The sequence below is a fragment of the Neophocaena asiaeorientalis genome, unplaced genomic scaffold (genome assembly GCF_003031525.2).
Source record: "Neophocaena asiaeorientalis asiaeorientalis breed wild unplaced genomic scaffold, Neophocaena_asiaeorientalis_V1.1 scaffold220, whole genome shotgun sequence".
In the NCBI taxonomy this organism is placed as follows: Eukaryota; Metazoa; Chordata; class Mammalia; order Artiodactyla; family Phocoenidae; genus Neophocaena; species Neophocaena asiaeorientalis.
The window spans coordinates 3,307,285-3,327,163 of NW_020174042.1; the positions used below are offsets into that span (position 1 = coordinate 3,307,285).

Here is a 19,879-nt window from a genome sequence, read left to right on the forward strand (position 1 = left end):
ATGTTTATTATCATATATTCTGAGCATTTGAGACCCTGCAAATTCTGGTCACAGCAGACCGTTCAATCCCCTTTCCCTAACAATCTGCACAGTGGATGTGACTGCTTCATCCAGAGGGTCTCACCCTGTGCTGCTCAGACACTGCTGGTCCACAAGCCGTCAACTGAAGCACTGGAACTTTACTTTTACCTCTAGCATGTTTGTTCCCAAATTGTAAAAAGAGTAGGCAGACTGTCATATTTTCAACAAAGCTTTCATTGGGAGACAATACCCTAAAATTACCCATAGAGACGGTATGTTGCTTTCTGAAATCTGTACAATTTTTGATGTCTAATCATCTTTACCTCTTAAGGACAAGGGTCATCTTTTTTAATTTTTTGCGGTACGCAGGCCTCTCACTGTTGTGGCCTCTCCCGTTGTGGAGCACAGGCTCCGGACGTGCAGGCTCAGGGGCCATGGCTCACGGGCCCAGCCGCTCTGCAGCATGTGGGATCTTCCCATACCAGGGCACGAACCCGTGTCCCCTGCATCGGCAGGCGGAGTCTCAGCCACTGCGCCACCAGGGAAGCCCCAAAGGTCATCTTTTTAAAGCTGAACTATGCTGTCACCTTTAATGCCCACATGTACACTCTTCTCAGAATTACCAGCAGGGGGAGTGCCTGCATAAAGCAGGGATCTCAGCACTCCCTCTCAAGGGGACAGTCATTTGTTCCAGGATTCATAATCCAGTGACACTATGGGGGGTTTTGGGGTTTTTTTTTATAATTACCAGAAGTGCAGAAGATGGGAGCATCTCAGCATGCACAGTTCTTCATCCATACTTGTCATAGCACAGCCCAGGCTTGCTATGATTATCAAAATGAATTTTCTGTGATTTGCAGGGATCTATATTCTAGTTACAGATTAGGACACCTGAGTTACCTGGATTCCAAACTGGTGATGATTCCTATTCATGCTTCATTTCCTTCCTGGTAGCCTATGCAGAACAGAAGCATCACAATGCTCCAGGGCACAGACTCTAGAGCCAGGCTGCCTAGATTCAAATCCAGCCTCTGTCACTGGCTAGCTGTGTGATCCTGGGTAAAATGCTTAATCACTCTGCACCTCAGTTCCCTCATCTGTAAAATGGGAACAACCATGGCACCTATCTCCTAAGTTGTTGCGAAGATTAAATGAGTCAATATGCACAAGTACTGAGAACAGTGTCTGGTCCACAGTGAATAAATACTGTATGTGATTTCGCTACTCGTACTCCTCTGTAGTTATCAATCGTCCTGGAGCATCACAGACAAGGAAAAGAGAAGCAGATGCTGAATCTGTCATCTGGAAAGCAGCTCAGCAAAGGAAACCTTGTCAATGGATTCTACTCTACTTGGAGTCAAAGCTTTCAACAATGGCCACAGGAAGGGAAGAGGCAATGCAAAATTCAAAATAGAAAGGATTACTTATTTATCCTAGATTTCATGTTCAGAAACCCAGGGTTGTTAAAACCCAGAAGAAACTATATGGCTCTAATAACTGCTGATGGTTCATAAACAGCCACACAGGGGACCCCACATTATTGAGATTGTCACTGATGGAGGACCTTGACAGTGCCCAGAAATACTGACCTGCCACCTGAAAGAGTCTACCCATACATCACAAATATTCTTCACAACACGATTTGCACATTCCCTGCAATAAGAACACTTTCTCACCTCTATCATTTCTAACAAATGTGTACCCCTATTACCTGAGTTCATTTTTATGAATTTCCACTATTTTTCTTTCCAGCTTCTGTGACTGCTTGGGGAAAATCTCGAACTCACTGATGTAATTCTCAGGATGCTCGTCAGGATCATAGTCACCGAGCTCAGCTGTAAACAGAAAAAATAAAGAGAAAAAGAAAGGTTAAAAACAGCAAGAGCAGTGTCCTTGTCCCCGCACTGAACCACAGCCCACCCCTGCCTCTTCTGGAGACCTTCCAACACTAGAAGCAATATGGCAACTTCCGTCAAGCCAGAAAGATAAACGTTTGGGTTGCTTTGGCTGTGTGGCTAACAGGGTCTTTGTGCTGTGGCCGGGTGTCAGGCCTGAGCCTCTGAGGTGGGAGAGCCGAGTTCAGGACATTGGTCCACCAGAGACCTCCCAGCCACACGAAACATCAATCGACAAGAACTCTCCTAGAGACCTCCATCTCAACGCTAAGTCCCAGCTCGACTCACGACCAGCAAGCTCCAGTGCTGGACACCCCATGCCAAACAACTAGCAAGACAGGAACACAACCCCACCCATTAGCAGAGAGGCTGCCTAAAATCATACTAAGTTCACAGACACCCCAAAACACACCACCGGAAGTGGTCCTGCCCACCAGAGAGACAAGATCCAGCCTCACCCACCAGAACACAGGCACTAGTCTCCTCCACCAGGAAGCCTACACAACCCACTGAACCAACCTTACCCACTAGGGACAGACACCAAAAACAACGGGAACTACGAACCTGCAGCCTGTGAAAAGGAGACCCCAAGCACAGTAAGTTAAGCAAGAGAAGACAGAGAAATACACAGCAGATGAAGGAGCAAAGTAAAAACCCACCAGACCAAACAAATGAAGAGGAAATAGGCAGTCTACTTGAAAAAGAATTCAGAGTAATGATAGTAAAGATGATCCAAAATCTTGGAAATAGAATAAATACAAGAAATGTTTAACGAGGATCTAGAAGAACTAAAGAGCAAATAAACAATGATGAACAGCACAATAAATGAAATTAAAAATTGTCTAGAAGGAATCAATAGCAGAATAACTGAGGCAGAAGAATGGATAAGTGATCTGGAAAATAGAATAGTGGAAATAACTACCACAGAGCAGAATAAAGAGAAAAGAATGAAAAGAATTGAGGACAGTCTCAGAGACCCCTGGGACAACATTAAATGCACGAAAATTCGAATTATAGGGGTCCCAGAAGAAGAAGAGAAAAACAAAGGGACTGAGAAAGTATTTGAAGAGATTATAGTTGAAACCTTCCCTAATATGGGAAAGGAAATAGTCAATCAACTCCAGGAAGCACAGAGAGTTCCATACAGGATAAATCTTAGGAGAAACATGCCAAGACACATATTAATCAAACTATCAAAAATTAAATACAAAGAAAAAATATTAAAAGTAGCTTTTATACTATTTATATTATAAAATTAAATATTATATAATTCATATAATATAAATTATATTATATTTTTAATATAAAAATATTAAAAGGGAAAAACAACAAATAACATACAAGGGAATCCCCATAAGGTTAACAGCTGATCTTTCAGCAGAAACTCTGCAAGCCATAAGGGAGTGGCAGGACATATTGAAAGTGATGAAAGGGAAAAACCTACAACCAAGATTACTCTACCAAGCAAGGATCTCATTCAGATTCGATGGAGAAATTAAAACCTTTAAAGACAAGAAAAAGCTAAGAGAATTCAGCACCACCAAACCAGCTTTACAACAAATGCTAAAGGGACTTCTCTAGAAGAAGAGAAGGAAAGACCTATAATAATAAACCAAAAACAATTAAGAAAATGGTAATAGGAACATACATATTGATAATTACCTTAAATATAAATGGATTAAATGTTCCAACCAAAGACCTATGTCTGTCTGAATGGATACAAAAACAAGACCCATATATATGCTGTCTACAAGAGACCCACTTCAGACCTAGGGACACATAAAGACTGAAAGTGAGGGGATGGAAAAAGATATTTGATGCAAACGGAAATCAAAAGAAAGCTTGAGTAGCAATTCTCATATTAGACAAAATAGACTTTAAAATAAAGACTATTACAAGAGACAAAGAAGGACACTACATAATGGTCAAGGGATCAATCCAAGAAGAAGATATAACAATTGTAAATATTTATGCACTCAATAGATAAAGCAAATGCTAACAGCCATAAAAGGAGAAATGGACAATAACACAATCATAGTAGGGGACTTTAATACCCCACTTTTACCAATGAACAGATCATCCAAAACGAAAATAAATAAGGAAACACAGGCTTTAAATGATACATTAAACAAGATGGACTTACTTGATATTTATAGGACATTCCATCCAAAAACAACAGAATACACTTTCTTCTCAAGTGTTCATGGCATATTCTCCAGGATAGATCATACCTTGGGTCACAAATCAAGCCTTGGTAAATTTAAGAAAATTGAAATCATATCAAGTATCTTTTCCGACCACAACACTATGAGACTAGATATCAATTACAGGAAAAAAAACTGTAAAATATACAAACACATGGAGGGTAAGCAATACACTACTAAATAACCAAGAGACCACTGAAGAAATCAAAGAGGAAATGAAAAAATACCTAACAAAAGATCCCAAATAGCCAAAGCAATCTTGAGGGGAAAAAATGGAGCTGGAGGAATCAGACTCCCTGAATACAAGCTATACTACAAAGTTACAGTAATCAAGAAAGTATGGTACTGGTACAAAAACAGAAATATAGATCAATGGAACAGGACAGAAAGCCCAGAGATAAACCTAAGCACATACAGTCACCTTATCTTTGACAAAGGAGACAAGAATATACAATGGAGAAAAAACAGCCTCTTCAATAAGTGGTGCTGGGAAAACTGGACAGCTTCATGTAAAAGAATGAAATTAGAACACTTCCTAACAGCATACACAAAAATAAGCTCAAAATGGATTAAAGAGCTAAATGTAAGGCCAGACACTATAAAATCTTAAAGGTATACACTGATGTGTATAAAATTGATGACTAATAAGAACCTGCTGTATAAAACAATAAATAAAATTAAATTAAAAATAACTCTTAGAGGAAAACATAGGCAGAAGAATCTTTGACATAAATCACAGCAAGATCCTTCTTGACCCACCTCCTACAGAAATGGAAATAAAAACAAAAATAAACAAATGGGACCTAATGAAACTTAAAAGCTTTTGCACAGCAAAGGAAACCATAAACAAGACAAAAAGACAACCCTCAAAATGGGAGAAAATATTTGCAAACAAAGCAACTGACAAAGGATTAATCTCCAAAATATACAAGCAGCTCATGAAACTCAATATCAAAAAAGCAAACAAACCAATCCAAAAATGGGCAAAAGACTTAATTAGACATTTCTCCAAAGAAGATATACAGATTGCCAACAAACACATGAAAGGATGCTCAATATCACTAATCATTAGTGAAACGTAAATCAAAACTACAATGAGGTGTCACCTCACACAGGTCAGAATGGCGATCATCAAAAAATCTACAAACAGTAAATGCTAGAGAGGGTGTGGAGAAAGGGAACCCTCTTGCACTGTTGTTGGGAATGTAAATTGATACAGCCACTATGGAGAACAGTATGGAGGTTCCCTTAAAAACTACAAATAGAACTACCATATGACCCAGCAATCCCACTACTGGGCATAAACCCTGAGAAAACCGTAATTCAAAAAGAATCATGTACCAAAATGTTCATTGCAGCTCTATTTACAATAGCCAGGACATGGAAGCAACCTAAGTGTCCATCGACAGATGAATGGATAAAGAAGATGTGGCACATATATACAATGGAATATTACTGAGCTATAAAAAGAAACAAAATTGAGTTATTTTTAGTGAGGTGCATGGACCTCGAGTCTGTCATACAGAGTGTAAGTCAGAAGGAGAAAAACAAATACCGTATGCTAACACGTATATATGGAAGTTAAAAAAAAAAAGGGTTCTGAAGAGTCTAGAGGCAGGACAAGAATAAAGACGCAGATGTAGAGAATGGACTTGAGGACACGGGGAGGGGGAAGGGTAAGCTGGGACGAAGTGAGAGAGTATCACTGACATATATACACTACCAAATGTAAAACAGATAGCTAGTGGGAAGCAGCTGCATAGCACAGCTCGGTGCTTTGTGACCACCTAGAGGGGTGGGATAGGGAGGGTGGGAGGGAGATGCAAGAGGGAGGGGATATGGGGATATATGTATACGTATAGCTGATTCACTTTGTTATACAGCAGAAACTAACACAACATTGTAAAGCAATTATACTCCAATAAAGATGTTTAAAAAAAAAAACAAAAAACAAGAGCAGGGTGTACACGGAATGGCTCCCACCACCCAAAAGAAGACCATGGAACAAGCTCACCCAACGAAATGTGTTTGTATCCATGGAAAGACCACAGCCTGAGTGTCTAGAAGGTCATATTCTAGTTCAGATTTAGCTGTGTGTGCTTGGGCACTTGCCGAACTCTCTGGGTCTCATTTTCTTCATCTACACAATAAAGGAGTTTAAATCATTGTTTCTCAAAGAGGCACTATTGGCATCTGGGCAAATAAACAATTCTTTATTGTTTCAGACCTTCCAAGGCATGGTAAGACATTTAGCACCGCTACCCTTCAGGTACTAAATGCTGGTAGCACATCCAGATATTATGACCACCAAAAATGCCTTCCAATGTTTCGAAATGCTCCCCACAATAGGAGGTGTTACCACCTCTAGCTGGAAACCACTGGGTGCTCCTCAAGTTTCCTTTCACAGTTAATTTTCTGAGTCGAGGGATTCCCTGGCTGGAGCTGCTAGCTCTGAGATTTGTGCAGGTGTGGCTCAATCAATGAAAAATCACAACATAAAGGTACCCAAGAGGATTGTACTTTAAAATAAATGGATTGCTCTTCAAATTAAAGAGTGTGTATCAAAGTATGGCTGAGCATCCCAGAATTAAGTTGTTGCCAGGTTCTAATATAGGGTACGTCCAGAGGGTCTTTAAGGGTAAAAAGAAATGCCTGCACATCTCTGAGCACCCAGAGGGTCTATGAGAAGATGGACCTAGGATATGCATCAAGCAGAGCCTGAAGCAGCAAAGGTGATGCTCCTGCAGTGGGAATACTTTGTCCTGATTCTACAAGCTTGCTAAGGAGAATGAGCCAGAAGGGGCAAGTATCTCAGGCAGAAATGGCCCAGGAAAGTAGATTAAAGATGGTGGGAAAATGGTACTGAGGAACTTGATCACCAACATGACTTTGAAGTAGATAGAAATCAATATGCCTTAAGCACATCTGCAAAATCACATCCAACTCAGTAATTTGTATCTACTGTCTCTTCATGGTTGAATCATGTAATGACTGTAAAAGGATAAAACTGGGAGGAAAGCAAAGCTCTTTAAAGCTTCTTAATAGAGCTCAAATTACAGAGTTCTGAAAACAACTTAAAATATATACCACAGGAGGAAGACCCAAATAAGACCCAAAATGCCATCAGCCATAGAGGAGAAACTGATTAATTTGATCATATCAAAATAAAAATATTTTTGTTCATTAAAGGACATAGTCAAAATAATAGATAAGTTGAAATAACATATTTGCAAAATCTAAATCTGACAAAGGCTAATATCTAGAATAAAGAAAGAACCCCTACAAACCTATAAGTACATGGGCAGGAATTCCAATAGGAAAATGGTCAAGGAATATCAACAGCCAATTCATAGAAGGGGAAACCCAAAGGCCTCATGTATGGAGAGCTGCCCAAACTCATCAGTAATGAGAGCTGTACAAACCCAAACTAGAAGATGTCACTTTACACCTATGAGATTAACAAAAAGTTTAGGAAGCCGGATGATTCTATGTGTTGGCAGGGACATGAAGAAATAGAAGTACTGGTACACGTCCGAAGATTCTTGGTGCACGTAGCTCTTCTAGAGAGCAAGCTGGGAGTATTTAGCCTAATATTATTACCCAGCAATCCATTTCTGGGTGTATATTCTAAAAAACTCTAGGTGTGAAAAAAGATATGGGGCAACTCGGGTGTTCATTATTGCTGGGAGCAGTAAATAGCACATGGGCAATGCACCCTACTGGATACTCTGTAGCAATTAAAAGCAACAAAATAGATGTATACCCAGAAATGTGAATAGATTCCTCAGTGTTCTGAGCATATAAAGGAAGGATTAAATGTGTTCTATAGCCCCATTTAATTTATGAAACTTAAGAGTATATACACAAAAAAAAAAAAAAAAAAAAAAAAAAAAAAATTATTTTAAAAAACTAAAGAAAAAAAAAAAAAAAAAAAAAAAAAAAAAAAAAAGAGTATATACACACGAGACAATACTAATCATTTTATAAGGATGTATTCCAAGTCAAAGATATACATGAACCCAGTTGTTGCCTTTAGGAACAGAAATGGAGAATAATGAAAAAAGGGAAATCAATCAATCAATAGATGGGACCAGTGATGAAAAGTGAGCCACGAACTGATGATTAACTCAATCTAAGTTTCAAAAGAAACACACATAACACACCTAGACATACACGCAAACACACACACATACACATGCCCCTGTGAGCTGGCTATGGACCCCAAAATTTAGGGGACGGTATAACCCGATGCCTGCTTTTCCACAGGGCATGGACCACTGATATTAAACTAGGCCATGTCCAATGCAATGTCACCTTGCACAGTTGATGGGTGGTGTTGTTTTTGCGTGTCTTGTTTTGGGTGGGCATTTCTCTTTCCAGGAAAACTTGTGAAGTAATGGCCTTGGACTGCTAAACATAGCAAATAAGTAGCCTGGCAAATGCCAGCGAACTAGAGAAAAAATGCCATGGAAACTGCACAGGGTTGCTGACAAGGTAAATGTCGATGTTTCCCCTATCACATGCCCAGCTTTCTTGTTCCTTAAAGCTTGTCTTTAACTCTGACTTCACCTGAAGCAAAAAGCCTTTTATAAATGATTAAGGACTTCTAACTTCAAATTTTGTTTTCCATAGAGGAGTTGGATAAGGAGCCTGTGGTTCTCTCTCCCACATGTGACGATGAGGGTAAAGTTACAACAAATAACATACAGTACATGGGATGGCTTGCGAGAATTTAAATTAAGATGACATTAAATTAAAATTAAAGAGAATTTAATTGTCAGCAAAATCCAAAGAGTTGAAGCAAAAGGATGAGTGTGATCAGGTGATGGTAAGTACAAAGGGCAAGCATGACAATGGCATTTCCCATGGTTTGGAGAGGACTCACTCCAAAAGAACTTGAGATACAGGACGTTACAGCCCCAGGGTCAACTCCTTTGGGAACCTTCCCTGACTACCCTTGCTGAGTGCGGGGGCCCTCCTGGGCTCAGAGCAGGGACCCTGTGTGTCCCTCTGTTTAGAGATTAACACATCATCACAGCTTCCTGTTTACTTGTCTGTCCCCTTCCCCCTACAGGGACTTCACATTGCAGTGGCCTGCCACCTAGGAGCTCTTCAATAAATGTTGAGAAAACACATGACAAATACATGGATGAGGTAGTGAAACAACCACTCTTTCCCAAGTATAGAAATAAAGCATACATTGGTGTAATTTAGGCAAGTGCCCTAGTTCACTTAACATATTCAGTGGAGAACTTACTGTGTGCCAGACATGGGGGTACTACAGTGAAAAAGACCCCCAGAGTTCCACTTCCATGGAATTTAGATCCTATATAAGGGGCAATGCATAATAAGCCCCCAAACAACTCAACAAGATAATTTCAAATATAAGTGCTTAAAAGACAACAGAACAGGGGCATGAGAAAGAATGAAGTGCAGAGAGAGGCTACTTCAGTAGTCCAGGAAGACTTCTCAGAGGAAGTGACATCTGAACGGAGTTCTGAATATCAAGACGGAGCCACAGACCCACAGGGATTGCACACGCCAGGCAGAGGAGATAAGAACAGTAACCCTGCCATGTTGCTGTTTTGTAGAAGGAACAGGAAAGCTATTTGTATCGAGAAAGAACATAAATAGATTCCTAGGGCTTCGTGTGTTTGTTTTGCAATTGGTATTATGAAGACAATGCAAAGCGTGCATTGAATACGCTCATTGTATTCAGTGTGTACGGTGGCAAAACTCTGGGTGGCTGCCTGTTTTATACACTCAGAATATTCTGAAGCTTAAAACATGCTCCTTCAAAGAGTGTTAGCAAACAAGAGGCCAGTAAAAAGTCACATGTCCTCTGCTTTCTAATCATTTACTCCACATTCCCCATCGCTCTCTGTAAGCATAAGCAGTTCTGACAAAGCAGATGTTTATCTGCATTTGTAATGATCTCTAGAGCTGCTGTAATACCACCCCGAGCCTCAGAGAACTTGATGAATCCAGCTTTTACTGGATTTGCTACAAATGGTCCATGGACACTGCTGCGTTTTAGAGCTGAAAGGTTTTCTTGAGGTCTGTCAGTTCACTTCCAACTCTACTCTCTCGACAGCATCTGTGAGTATGGTCAGTGATAATAGCAATGAGGGATAAAATAGGGCCCTGATCATCTGGATGGAGGCTTTGTGGCTTTATTTCAAACATAAACCAGGATGGAGAGTTTTCCCATTACAGATCCATATTGAGCTTGTCCTTGGACAACTGACCATGATTCACTAATGCCTAAATGTGTCCTGAAATCCTCAAATGCCAGTCTGTTGCTTGGATTAGTATCGATTTGCTTTTCCCTCATGGGAGACAGTGCACCCTAACTAGGAACGTGCAGTCTTCACAGGGAAGAAGAATTTGGGGTTTGAACATTCCTTAGCTCTATATAAGAGAGGCAGCTTTCAGAAGCACACACTCCACCTTGGGACAGATGGAAGGCCTATTTCCCATCAGGCTATCACTGTCATTCTAACTTTAAACTTGAGTATCTCCAAGGGTTTTTAACACCACTGCTAAAATCTGCTCAGTGGCACTAGGTCGCTCCCAGAGGATGGGGAAAAGCAACACAGATAGACTTCAGAATTCTCAGAGAGCACACACACCTGGAAACAGGGTCCTAGGAACTATTTCACAGCACAGAGCATCCCGTGGGGACAGTGGTGAGTGACAGTGAAACCCCCAGGAGAATGATGGGTGTCTCTCTTCAGCTGTGAATGAAGGTTGGAATTGTGATCAGACAGACGATTGTCATGATCCGCTTATGACCCCATCATAAGCTTCTTCATTATTTCAGATCCTTTGTAAGGGTGACATGCTCACTTGGTAACCTCTCTCTCTCTCCTGTTGTCCTCACCTGCTTCCTTCCTTCTCCCCTCCATCCTTCCTCTCTTCTCCTAGTTCCCCTCTCCACCCTCCCCTTCTCGCATAAACATGTCATCAGCATCCATGCTACAAATGGCTGGAACACCTGAGTCCCTCCAAGCAGGCCCTGCTGCCAGCTGCCTCCCAGCTGACCCAGGGGAACGGAACATCTGAGTCGTTCTTCACTTGGGTCCTGGGCCCGTCCCCATGACGATGCTCTGCCTTGGGCTCTGGAGACAGCCTTCTTTCAAACACTTTTTTCTTACAGGTCGAAACATCCAGAAGCTTACCCTGGGTCCTATATGCTTGCTGCTTCCCAATGCCCCACCCTCTGGGGCTTGTTCAACCCTGAGAATAAGTCTCATGAAATTGTCACACAAGTATGACCACCTCATTCAATATATGAAGACACCGAAGCTTAAAGAGTTTAAATCATTTGTCTCTGGTGAAATAACCAGGAAATGCGAATTCAGGTTCAAACTGTAGAATGACAGGCTGTGAGTCTGCTGCTCTCCTCACCATACTGCATGACGAGAAAAGCTGAAGCATTAGATACAGTACACACATATACACATACCACTCATGTGAATCCATATGTATAAATGCTTTGATGTTTCACTTCAAAGGTTTGAAAGGACACCCCTTTGACACCTACCTTCCTGGACATAGATTCCCCGCTCAATATACCCATCACGCCCCACACCTGGTGGTCGGAGCTCAGAGCACAGAACACCCCATATCGCTTCAGAGCTTCTTATAAAGTCAAGCATTCCAGCCCCTTTGAAACAGAGTCTGAGCTCTACCTCGGGGCCTTGAGGACCTCCGTTCTTGCAGAGGCCCCTGTGACCACCGCAGCCTAGCCTTCCACCAGGACCCCAGAGGCTTGGGAGGGAAAGGGAGGCGGGGGTCCATTGCTAAGTACCCAGCCCTGCCTGGCCTCAAACCATGACACGGGCTGGATGGGCACAGGCTGGGGAGGAAGGAGTCTCTGAACAGCCAAAGCTCTACTGTCCAGTACAATGGTGGGGATGGGCAGCCGTGGCCACACTTACCTTGGACGATACAGGCACCCAGGTAGGCAGCATCTGAAAAGGAGCAGAGCAGTCGACCGTGGAAAATATCTCTTTTAATTTGCAGGTACAAAAGATACCTGCAATGCAAAAGGAGAAAGAGTCGCCCTAAGTTTTGGCCGAGGCCTGGAAGAAGTGGAAGGATTGCTAATGATGCATGCACCTGGGTCACCAGAGCCCTACCCAAGCCCCTCAGAGGGCAAGCAGAGGAAAACTGGGAGGAGCCCCCAGAGTTCAGAAAACCTGAAGTGTCTGCGGCAGCTTCCAGAGCCGTGTGGCTGGCCCTTTCCAAAGAGATACAGGAAGGATGGAGGAGAGCCACAGGGCCCAGCAGCCACCGTCCCTGGCAGAAAGTCCCACACAAGGACAATCACAGCCACTGTTACCACCACCAGCACCTCAGCTACAGGCTGCCCGAGCTCTCTCTGGAATGAGGACTCAGGAATCGGACTCAGTCTACAGAGACTAGTCCGGGGCACAGACAGACTCATGTTAATCAATCTCAAAAAGACTTGGTTACGAGGCCAGAAAGCCAACTTATTCACAGCATGAACAGTCATCTGTTTAGTGTCCTCTCCGCTTCTCCAGGGATGGCAAACAGATGGCCTCAGGGCCAGACAAACCTGTTATTGAATGAAACAGGCTGGGGTGAGGGGGTCGGGAAGCAGAACACAGGGCGCTGGCTTCCACGAAGGGGTCAGCCACTGTGCAGCTCCAGCGTCACGGCAACAGGTTTAGAAGTGAAATCCTTTGAATTTTAAATGTTGCAGCAAACTCTATTTTTGAAAACACTGGAGTGCCAAACGAAAAACATGCACGGGCCTGATTCAGCTGGGGATGGCGGGGTGGGTGGGGGCGGTGATGTCAGTTCACCACCCCTGGCTCAGGCTCATCTTGTCACTGTCCCTTCTGTTCCTCTACGCTGATCACGCCCTCTTCAGATCTCCTCCTACGTCTCTGCCGGATTGATTCTTTCATTGAAGGCTCAGGCCTGGGGTCTATTGTTTCTGACTAACTTTATAGGTGTGTGAAGATTCTTTCTGTTTATTTTGGAGTTTAAGTCGTAGAGACCAACCTTTCTTTCCTCTTTCCAGGTTCTTGAGGCCAGGTGGGGAGCACCACCCAATCGGTCCCAGTCACTACCTCCAGGGCTCAAATAATCTGATCTTTACTCAGCCTGTGAGCAGCCTCATGCACAACCCCACTCAGAGAGTGTAACTGAGGCACTCAGATCACTCAGGTGCTGGCAGCAGCCCCCACCACCCCGCCTCCCCAAGCGCTGGAGCTCGCCATCCCCGGATACACAGATGCACTGAAGGGTTCAGTGGCTCCCTGGTGCTTCCACTTGATGAATCTTTATCTCACACCCGCTTTATGCTATGACAGTGCTGGGCACTGGGCACACGATGGAGGTTCAGATGACACTCTCTGTCCCCAACTTTGTATGGAATTGTGTGCAGGACATAAGGGCAGTCCCTAATAAATTCCTTATCTGGAGTTAGTGTACATTTTGTCAAAGGAACAGTATTATACTTGGTTGTCAAGGACCCAGAGTATCTCCCTAAACTGACACCTCTCACACTTTAGTGAGCACGTGAATTACCCGGAGATGCTGTTAGAATGTGGATTCTGGTTCAGTAGGTCTGGGTGGGGCCCAAGAGTCCATATTTCTGATAAGCTCCCCAGTGATGCTGAGCTGCAGGCCCATGGACCACATTTGAGTAATAAGGTTCTAAACCAGAGGTTCTCAGCCTGACTGCATGTTAGAATCAGCTGGGGGAGCTTTTAAACAATACCACCGTGGACCCTACCCTAGACCCAATTAAATCAGAATCTAGGTCCTCACAAAAATGTGTATATGAATGCTCGTAGCAGCATTCTTCATAATAGCTAAACCAAATGCCCATCAACTGATGAAAGGATAAAAGAAAGTGGTATATCCATACAATGGAATATTATTCAGCCATAAAAGGAAGGAAGTACCTACTGATGCATGCTACAACATGGAAGAACCTTGAAAAGATTAAGCTAAGTGAAAAGTCAGATATAAAAGGCCACATATTTTATGATTCCATTTGTATAAAATTTCAGAATAGACAAACCTACAGAGACAAAAACATAGCTTAGTAGCTGCCAGGGGCTGGGGGGAGTGGGGAATGGGGAAAGACTGCTTGAATACTAGGTTTCCTACTGCAGTGATAAAAATGTTCTGGAAGGAGATCACGGTGATGGTGGCACAACTTTAAGAACATACTAAACCCACTGAATTGTACACTCTAATATCTGCCTAAAGAAACTAATACTTTTGAAAATCCAATGGCCTTAGAGTAATACTTTCGAAAATCCAGTTGCCTTAGAGTAATGGTTCTTAAAATTTGACATGCTTTAAAATTACCTGGAGGGCTTGTGAAAATACAGATTGCAGGGCCCCATCCCAGGTCTGGGGCAGGGGCCAAGTTCCCAAGTGATGCTCTTGCTGCTAATCCAGGGATGTGACTTTGAGGACCACGGCCCTAGATCATTCACAATACCAAGGTCATACAAATACTTGAGATGATGAAATCTTTCCTTTCTTAAAGAATGTAAACCACCTGGCTAAATGCCATCAAGTTTCTTTTCTACGTGCTGCATGTATGCATTGAACAAAAAGCATTCCTTTCCACGTTTTGGTGAGTTTAGTAGTGGAAAATAGTTTCAAATAAATATTTACTAACGAATGAGACGTTTGGGTCCTGATCCCATAACTCAGAAATTGAGTTTGACAAAAGCTTCCTGAGAAAAGAAAATCCGCTTTCACAACAGCTGAGTTTGGGTCCTTGCTCACATTAGTGAACTCTAGAGATAATCATGGATTATTACGGATTCCACATAATCCACTGAGCCTTGCAAATGGCTTCAGGTTCAGATACTCATTTTTTAATATAATAGCCACCAAAATAATAATAATAATAATAATAATGCATTTTCCTTCAGTCTCACCCCTCCCTGCATGAAAGAATTAAGCAACAAAAACACAGGAGGATCTGGGGCATACATTATTATGCCCCCATTAGTGATATGCTTCTCTATCTAACATGAATTTAAAGGTGGTTCTTACCAAAAAATTTAAAACCAACATGCTTTTATTACATTCAATTGTATATAGCATTTACAAATGCCTCAGAAATCTAAAGGATTGTAAGGTGACTGTGTACATGGAGAGATAAAAGAAGGATTAAAAAAATATCCTTTTCGGTGAGTATTTTTTTGTTTTGCTCTTTTAAAACCGCTTTTTTCTCAATGTTTCTTTACCCCTTAGCCTGGTCATGAATGTGATCTTAGCTTCTCATTTATTAAATTCTTAAATTTTAGATTAATCTTAGGATAAAATAACATCAAACAATAAAAACTAAATTCTTTCAAGATAGGGTTTAAATCATAAGTACCTGAGTCATTCCACAGTTTGTAGATCCCTTTTGAATTCTAAGGACTGTGTTGACTCAGAAAAACCCATTTCTACCTGTATTGTCTTAATTTCCTTTGTGGACATAAAAATGTTTGCAATGTCGCACAATTCATACCTTAGTTATTCAGACAAATGCAGGGAAGTGCTAGCAAATTTAATTGAGAGAGATTTCACTAAAACTTTGTACCCTTTTACTTTCAAATGGGACTTTTCTCAACATCACCAACAAAAGACCCATCCTTAATTTATATTGTGACACATATTCAATTTTTATCCTCTGGTCAAGGTCTTAAAGAAAACAAGTGACAAAAGTGAGCTATATTGGCCCCTGATGAAAAAATGCCTGGCATTAGTATCTGATTTGATCTTCCTAATTACAGTATTAGCACCCAGAGGGTAGGACAAATATCTTTATTTATTTATTTATTTATTTAGGTGGCTCATATAGCCCTTGCAGACAGCAGGAACTGAGGAAGTACTTAACAAATAAATGAATAAATTTTTCAAGCCAAAAGCAGGCCGAAGCCACATACCATTTGATTCCATTTATATGAAATGTCCAAAACGGGTAAATCCATAGAGATAGAAAGTAGATGAGTGGTTTCCAGGGTCTGGGGGATGGGAGAGTGGGTAGTGACTGCTAATGCGTACAGGCTTTCTTTTTGGGGTGATAAGAAATGTTCTGGAACTAGATAATGGTGATGGTTGCCTTACCTTGTGAATGTACTTAATGCTCCAGAATTGTACACTTTGAAACGGTGAAAAAGATTTATGTTACGTGAATTTTACCTTAATTTTAAAAAGAAAAAAAAGCAGGCCAGATTGCAAAACACCAACCACTACTTACAATGTCCATCATCTCCTTTCCCACGCATACCCTGCCCCGCCCCCAAGCACAAACCTCCACCAACAGCTGTGCACAAATTACTAACAGAGAATGGCTCCCTTCCAACATCACCTTGTGTCACTATGGTGGGGCTTTACCAGACCCTCGTGGATAATGAGAGAGCACAATACCCTAGAACCCAGCACATGACTGCACATGATCAGAGTCAACTGCCTTTGCTTCTCTGCCGCATTCGGACCCACGCAGATTATTCTGAGAGGTGACTAGACACAATGACTTTTTTCGGTCGCCAGATCAGAGGCTCATTAAGAGCTAAGCACACATGGGCTCTTCTCCATCCACCGAGTTGGCCCTCTCGGGACCCTGCTCAGTGGCATTGGCCAAGGCTGTTCACGGAAGCCAAACCCCCAGAAGGTGGACTATTGGCACGTGGCCCTGGCCCAAGAACCAGAAAATGCAGAGGGATGGGCTGAGAAGAGTCTACAAGGAGAGGGAAGCCGGCTCCGCGGTCGGTCATTTAGCAAGCGGAATGTGGGATGACAAAACAGTTCATCATTCTGTCAAGGGATCTTTTCCCTTCAGAAAAGCTTAGATCCAAAAGACAGGTCCCAGGGGCTGCACTAGCTATGAATTTGCCCATATCCTAAATGCAGTCATCTTCTATTTCTTTTTAGCATCCCACTGTCAGGTGTTTTCAGAGAGCACCTCCTCCTTAAACCCACTGCTTTTTTGTGCAGTTAATTACACTCCCAATGACAACGGTTTGAAAAGTCCCAAGACAATTAAATGTAAGAGAAACATTCCAAGCCAAATGCTGAGCTGAGCGCCTGCTTGGTGGAGACACTCCGCTCTAGACAAGAGTAGAACTCAGAGGCCCTGGCTGTTTCAAGGGGTACGTTAAACATACAAACAAACAAAAAAATACCTGGTGAGCTCTTCTTTAATCTTCAAGGGTTCGTGTGGGTAGAATTTCACTCTAAAGCACATGGTGTATGGTGGATGAGCTGAAACGTCATAAAGAAAAAGCATGAGAAAAGCAGCAAAAGACCATGGACTCAAACACACACAGGAGAGTCAGACATGAAGCCTTCCAGCCTAGCCTGGGGGGAGAGGGGCAGGGGGATTTTCTGAAAGAACAGATATTATGCCCAAGAAAACGAAGCAACAGTGACAACATAACTCAATGGAAATGCTTGACAAGACACCTAAAGCAAACTCAGGATACAGGCAATCTAGTCAGTTAGCACAGCTTCCCCTTTCATGGCTCTTTCCTTCTCTCCAGGTCACAGATTCAAATAACATTTTCTCTTCCATTCCTCCCACTCTCTTCTGACAGATAAATTGTTTGTAAGTACCACTCAGGTTTTTGGCCTAGTGAAATATTTTTTTAGCCTGTGAGGTGGAAAAATGTCACTGCACATGACTAGTTTTCCCAAAATGATGGTGCCGTTGACCTAAAATCAGGATTTTAAAAATGGAGTCACCATGCACAGATCCTACTTCGTATAATTTTAGGATCATTTTAGTGTTATCTATCAATGAGGCAGTTGCTTGCATGAAAAGAAACACTTTTATAACTTCCTGCTTTGTCTAAATCAGGATAGCATTATGCAGGCTGAAATTCTGGTTGAGGTTCATTGATTCTGGAATGTTCTAATTGCATTAAAACTTCTAGAACTCAATAGCCAGCCAAGGGGATTCTATAGGATTTCTTTTAATTATAAGACCACTGTTGACTTGCAATATTAACCTAATAAATGCACACAAGTGCAGTAAGATGCATTCAGATTTCAGTTAGTATATAAAACGAGCATCTTAAAATCAAAGAAATACGATGGTTAGTATTATTATTTCTATGGATCTGACATACCCATTCATTATTTGTCTCTGTATCAGTATGGCTGCTTGGGATCAGCTCTGAGACTACATCCAAATGTGAATATGAAACAGCACCCTATTCTGTCTCAAATCTTCTTTCATAATCAGCAGGGGTTAAATCACCAGCCAACTCTACAACATCTGGGGCTATTCTGGATGTAGACAAATCCTTTATGTAGAAAGAACTACTGGCATCAAAAATGAATGTATAATGAGGATAATTTAATATGGAAAACAATTATCTAAAATAGTTTGAAAGAAAGTATCCAAATCCCAGAAAAACATAGCAGCATCTTACTGGATATTTCAGCAGAGAAAAACTGATTAAAAATACCCATACAGGGGCTTCTCTGGTGGCACACTGGTTGAGAGTCCGCCTGCCGATGCAGGGGACACGGGTTCGTGACCCGGTCCAGGAAGATCCCACATGCCGCGGAGCGGCTGGACCCGTGGGCCATGGCCGCTGAGCCTGCACGTCCGGAGCCTGTGCTCCGCAACAAGAGAGGCCACAGCAGTGGGAGGCCCACGTACCGCAAAAACAAAACAAAACAAAACAAAAAAACCCACCCCCCACCCCCACACACACGTCAGAACCCTCCACTCAATGCTCCACTTCCCCACCAGAAACTAGCAAATTTCTTAACTGAGTTGGGTGCTCCTAACCTGACCCTGTGTTCCCTAGATTTAAGAAAGGGAACATTTTTCTGGAGCACTAGGAGAAAATGGACACCTCTTATACAGCAAAGAAACAATGAAGAAAAATACAAATGATTCTTAAGTCATTCATCTTTCATCTAGAAACTCAATTTTGATTCAAATATTTGAAATATTCAAAATATTTTATCTTTATACATTCCCCAGATTTCTTTCAACTGTTTAAATCATCATCTCAAAAGAATGAAGATAGTTTTTTTTTTATTATAAAACCTCTGGAGTGTCCTTAATAGAAACGTTGAGACAGTTTTTATAAAAGCAACAGAGTAAAAAAAAAAGAAAATAGCATAAAAGTGAAAGACTTTTTCCTCTTTCTTTCTCTTTCTTCTTTCTTTTATTAACGTCCTCAAAAGTAAGACTTGTTTAAGCACAACCAATGAAGTTAGATAGACAGATGATAGATAGATGATAGATAGGTAGATAGATGGATATTGATAGACAGACAGATGGATGAGCCGTCCCCTCTCACTTTCCTTCACTTTGTCTCTATTCCTGCCCCTTCTGTCCCTCAGGTCCCCACCCCACCCCAAACTCTCCAACTACTGTTAACAACCACTTCATCTCTATGCTTCCCCACTTTTGCCATCCTCACACAAACTATATGCCAACATGATTACATATGTAATATTTAAAATATAATTTATCCTCACAAAACAAGATCATACTATGTATTGAATATGTTTCGCTTGCTTTTCTCATTTAACTCTCTAGCCTGCCCATCCATCTAGGGCAGTAGATACAGACCTAACTCATTGTCCATAATAACTGCATAATGGTTCATATAATACATGAGAATTTACTCAACTATTCTTTTTTAACCATCATTCAGGTTGTTCCCACATTACAATACAAGCAATTCTATCATGTATATAATATATATAATAATAATGTATATTATATATATCATTAAATGC

General features: G+C 41.6%; 1 protein-coding gene across 1 annotated transcript in view; it reads right to left on the minus strand.

The window, feature by feature from the left end:
• The window catches only part of FRMD3 (FERM domain containing 3), a 294,060-nt gene that overhangs the window by 85,033 nt on the left and 189,148 nt on the right, over positions 1-19,879 (minus strand). The window contains exons 4-6 of the mRNA XM_024753892.1: positions 17,299-17,377; positions 12,064-12,161; positions 1,733-1,856 (exon numbers count right to left, since the gene is read on the minus strand). Coding sequence (XP_024609660.1) covers positions 1,733-1,856; positions 12,064-12,161; positions 17,299-17,377 — 301 coding nt within the window. The remainder of the gene's footprint in view (positions 1-1,732; positions 1,857-12,063; positions 12,162-17,298; positions 17,378-19,879) is intronic.